Raw genomic sequence first — 4,746 nt, 5'->3', positions numbered from 1 at the left:
ATCCAGACATTGTTCTCTTAGTCAGAGCAGTTCTGCAAACTTTCTTTGTCAAGAAAGCAGACAAAAGCGATACAAAATGTTGAAGTCATGGTAAGACACAGCTGATACTAAGGAAAGGGAAAACCTCCTTCCCAAGTTCTTGGTGTGTGAGAGAGATGAGTGAGTCAGCGATGCATGTTTATGGCCAGCTGAGGAAGCTCTGAACACCTGCTTTATTTTGGGGGAATTATTTGGGACAGATCACAACATATGCAGACCTTCTAGAGCGTGGCCAACACTCTCGCCTGCATTTACACCACCAACACCCTTTGCCCCCTGTGCTGGTGAATACCCATTTCTCCCACCAGCCTCACAAGCTCTTGGAAATTACTGATCTGTATACAGAAGTTCTTTCACCCAGAAATCCTGTTGATGAGATCATACAACATGCAGCCTTTTGAGGCTTGTTTGCTTAGCAAAATTCATGAAAGGTTTTCTTGCTGTTCATTAATTTTCTTTTAAAGCTTCTACCAGTACCTGACCAATACAAATGAAGATACAGCCAACCATCGGACTGAGCCCGAGGACCCCAGTGAAAGAGTTAAGGGAAGGACTGAAGGAGCTGAAGGAGATTGCAGCCCTATAGGAAGGACAATGTCAATTAACTGGACCACCCAGAACTCCCAGGGACTAAACTACCAACCAAATAGTATATATGGAAGGAACCATAGCTCCAGATACATATATAGTAAAGGGTGTCTTATCTGACATCAATGGGAGGGGAGGCCCTTGGTCCTGTGGAGGCTTGATGCCCCAGCATAGGGGGATGTTAGAGTCATCAGGTGGGTGAGTGGGTGGAGGAGTATCCTCATAGAGACAAAGGGGAGGGGGTAGAGAGGGATGGAATGGGGGGATTGTGGAGAGGTAACCAGGAAGGGGGGATATCATTTGAAATGTAAATGAATAAAATGATTAATAAAAAAGAAAATTTTATTAGCACAGAGTATTTTGCTTAAATGTACAGTGGCTGAAAGGCATGATGATGTTGGTTTCTGGCTTTTAGTGATCATAAATAAATTTACTATAACTATTCACACACTGGTTGGACTTTAGTGGCTTACAGTGAATGTATACAGTGCCCATAACAGCTGGTGGCTGGGCAAACCATCTCCTGGACTCCTGTGATAGTCTGCTATTCAAAGAATACATTCATTGAAGAATAAAAACCAAGCTGAATCTTTCTTGAAGGAACATGAGGCCATTTGGATCCATTTTCACTTCCTAAGACCTTGCCTTTAGTCACAGATTGCTGCACATGGGCATCAGGTATGATTAGTAGATAAGGAGAAATAGACTGTGAAAGCTAATTGGAGATACTAGATCAGGAGGGCAATTGTCATGCACAGAACTCTCTGAGAGACTGTATTCTTAAGTGTTTGAACCACTATAACACCCTGGGAGATGATGGCTGTTTCAGGCTTTGTCATTGGGGTCAGCACACAAAGTGCCTTTATGTCAACACTAAGACTCACATGCTACATATATGAAATTACTTTCTGATGCTTATCTTAGTAGAGCTGGGAAAAACCCTGAGAAGAACTTAAAGATATCAAGGATTAATTTCTCAGATGAAATGGAAAATATATAGAAGACAGAAGAAAAGACATCCAAATGGTGTTCTATGAAAGGAAATCAGAGGTATGTTCTAACAGAAAGTATCTGAAATGGTGACTATTTAGTCACTTTTCAAGGTCTTTGTAAATCCCCACAACCAAGTGCAGGGGGATATGAAACCACTGTGATGTGACTTGATTATAAATGTGCAAGTCCCTGGACTTCTAAAGTGAAAATTTCCTAGTTCATAGTTTTAACTTCTTTGATCCTTCTTAGAAGGGGTATCAAAATACCCATGGCTCACAGCCAGCCAATAGACTAAGCACAGGGTCCCCAATGGAGGAGCTAGAGAAAGGACCCAAGGAGCTGAAAAGGTTTGCAGCCGCGCAGGAGGAACAATAATATGTAACAACCAGTACCCCCAGAGCTCCCAGGGGCTAAACCACCAACCAAAGAGTACACATGGAGGGATCCATGGCTCCAGATGCATATGTAGCAGAGGATGGCCATTTCAGACATCAATGAGAGGAGAGGCCATTGGTCCTATGAAGGCTCGATGCCCCAGTGTAGGGGAATGCCAGGTCAGGGAAGTCGGGGGAGGGATTGGTAAGCAGGGGGGTGGGGGATTGGATAGGGGGTTTACGGAGGGGTAGTGAGGAAAAGGGATAACATTTGAAATGCAAATAAATCAAATATTTAATAAAAAAAGAAAGAAAAAGATGAAGAAAGATGTAATGTACAGATACAATGGGATTTCTCATCTGTACAAAAAGAATGGAAGTATGACATTTGCAAAAAACATAATAATGTATGGAACTTGAAATCATTACACTAAAAATACAAAGTCACATTCATACAGACAAAAAACAAAACAAAACAAACAAACCCAAGCCAAACCAAAAACAAAACACAATTTGAGTTAAAGTCCCCACACAGTAAATCCCATGTCACCATGCGATCTTTCTCCAGAAGGTCAAGGTTTGCCAACATACATTTTTTTGTCTTTCTTTTTTTTGGGGGATGTGGTGAGGTATGGGGGAAGGGGTTGTCTCTGTGGACCCATGCCGAGGCGTCCCTTCCCCTTGAGGGACTGGCCACATGACACGACTGTATAGTATAGAATAGAGTATGGGGAGGGGAGTTAAGAGGGCAGTAGAGAAAGGCAGAGAGAAGGAGAGAGTAGAGGAGGCCAGCCATGACCCTGTGGAACTGAGGAGGGAAGGAGGAGAGAGGGAGAGAGGGCACAAGGCACAGGAGAGAGGCAAGTGGGAAACAGGAGCAAGAAAGCCAATGCACATTTTTGTGACATAAAACAAACCTCAACCATGACACATGCCTGGGAATTATCTGGGTGGAAAGGAGGGGGTGGGGCTTAAGGATGGTCACTGGTCATGTAAAAATTTAACTATCATTTTCCAAGCCTGACACATTGTTAGAATTTCAGGAACTGATTTTTTTTTCTATTTTTCTATTTGTGGTTTAAGTGCTGTCAACTATTAATTTGCCACATTTGTTTTTAAAGGTGATTGTGAGAGAAGGGACCAGGCTCTGTTCCGATACATGGGGCTTTATCATTGCTGTTTTCTCTCACAGTCAGCACGATCGTGTGACGATTCCATCTACCGTAGCCTCCGAGAGAACGCTGAGTATTGTTTAGGTGCCCGGGAATGTGCTTACTCATTATTTTGATAAATATAAATAGTGCACTAAGGGCTCATTGGAAGGGTTGAAATGTAGTAAGTAATGGTGATTCATGCCCCCCCCCCCCCGCCCAGTGTAATCAGAAATGTGTTCAGTGAGAAGAAAGAAGAATTTAATGCATAGATTACTTCAAGGGACTAAGCAAGAGTTAAACTGTGAAAAGGAGATACTTACAGGATGATATTTAATTAGCCATATCAATCAATGTGGAATGATAGAACAATAATTAGATTCTGGACTTGTGACTCAACAAATTCATAAACCCTTTGCCTTTGCACAAATGTCATTGTCAAAACCTATGTGATTTTATAAATAAGTAACACTCACTAAGGGTTTACTGAACTAAGAACAACATTCCATCAAACTCCACTTCATATATGCATCTAACACGCTTCTTTCTCACAACGCTATGTTTCCAATCTCGATTTAGTTAGACTTAAATTCACTTTTAAGATGAAGGATAGGACACTTCTGAGGGCAGCACCGGAGGGAGCTGACTCTGTCACGACTGCAGCACCTGCCCGTGCACTTCTGCAGGGCTCCTATCACTTCCTTGTTTCTCAGGCTGTAGATAAGAGGATTGAGCATGGGGGTCACTATGGTGCCCAGCACAGCACCTACCTGGTCCTGGTCGGGTGTGTGGGAAGAAGTGGGAGTCATGTAGATGAAGATGGCCTGGCCGAAATAGAGGCTCACAACGGTCAGGTGGGAGGAGCAAGTGGCCAAGGCTTTATTCCGCCCCTTGGGAGAGTTCATCCTGAGGACTGTGAGGAATATGAGGGTATAGGAAGTCAGGATCAAAGTGAATGGGGTCAGGAGAAAGATAATAGTTGACACAAACTTCACCATCTCATAGACAGATGTGTCCACACAAGACATTCTCAGAATAGCGGGCATCTCACAGAAGTAATGATTGATCTCCCTGGAGCCGCAGATAGGAAAATTCATGGGGTAGACTGTATGAACAAGGGCTGCGGCAACTGCTCCGATCCAGGTGGAGGCGGCCATCTGCAGACAGACCTTGGGGCTCATGAGAATGGTATACCTCAGAGGGTTACAGACAGCCACATAGCGGTCATAGGCCATTAGTGTCAGTAAGATGCATTCAGCAAGGCCTAGGGTGAGGAAGGAAAACATCTGGGTGGCACAGGCAAAGAAGGGGATGTTCCGCCTCCCGGTGAAATAGTTGGTGGCTGCCTTGGGCACTGTGCAGGAGATGTAAGCCAGGTCAATAAGAGACAGCTGACTAAGAAGGAAGTACATGGGGGTGTGGAGACGGGCGTCCAGCCAGATGAGGAGTATCAGGAGGGAATTGCCAGCTGAGGCCAGAGCATAGATGAGGAGGATGAAGGAGATAAGGAGATTCGGGTACCTGCAGCTGGGAAAGAGCCCCAACAGGATGAAACCGGATGTAGTTTTATTCTTCAGGTCCATAGCTTCATTCAATAAATT

General features: G+C 44.0%; 1 protein-coding gene across 1 annotated transcript; it reads right to left on the bottom strand.

Annotated features, from left to right (window-relative positions):
- Window positions 1-3,720: 3,720 nt before the first annotated feature.
- On the bottom strand, window positions 3,721-4,746 carry LOC127695543 (olfactory receptor 2T27-like). Its single transcript, XM_052197767.1, has one exon. It carries the CDS (start codon window positions 4,726-4,728, stop codon window positions 3,721-3,723), a length of 1,008 nt encoding a protein of 335 aa, XP_052053727.1. The 5' UTR covers window positions 4,729-4,746.

The sequence above is a fragment of the Apodemus sylvaticus genome, chromosome 10 (genome assembly GCF_947179515.1).
Source record: "Apodemus sylvaticus chromosome 10, mApoSyl1.1, whole genome shotgun sequence".
Lineage (NCBI taxonomy): Eukaryota > Metazoa > Chordata > Mammalia > Rodentia > Muridae > Apodemus > Apodemus sylvaticus.
The sequence above is the reverse complement of the archived record's forward strand: the minus strand, read 5'-3'. Positions and strand labels throughout refer to the sequence as shown.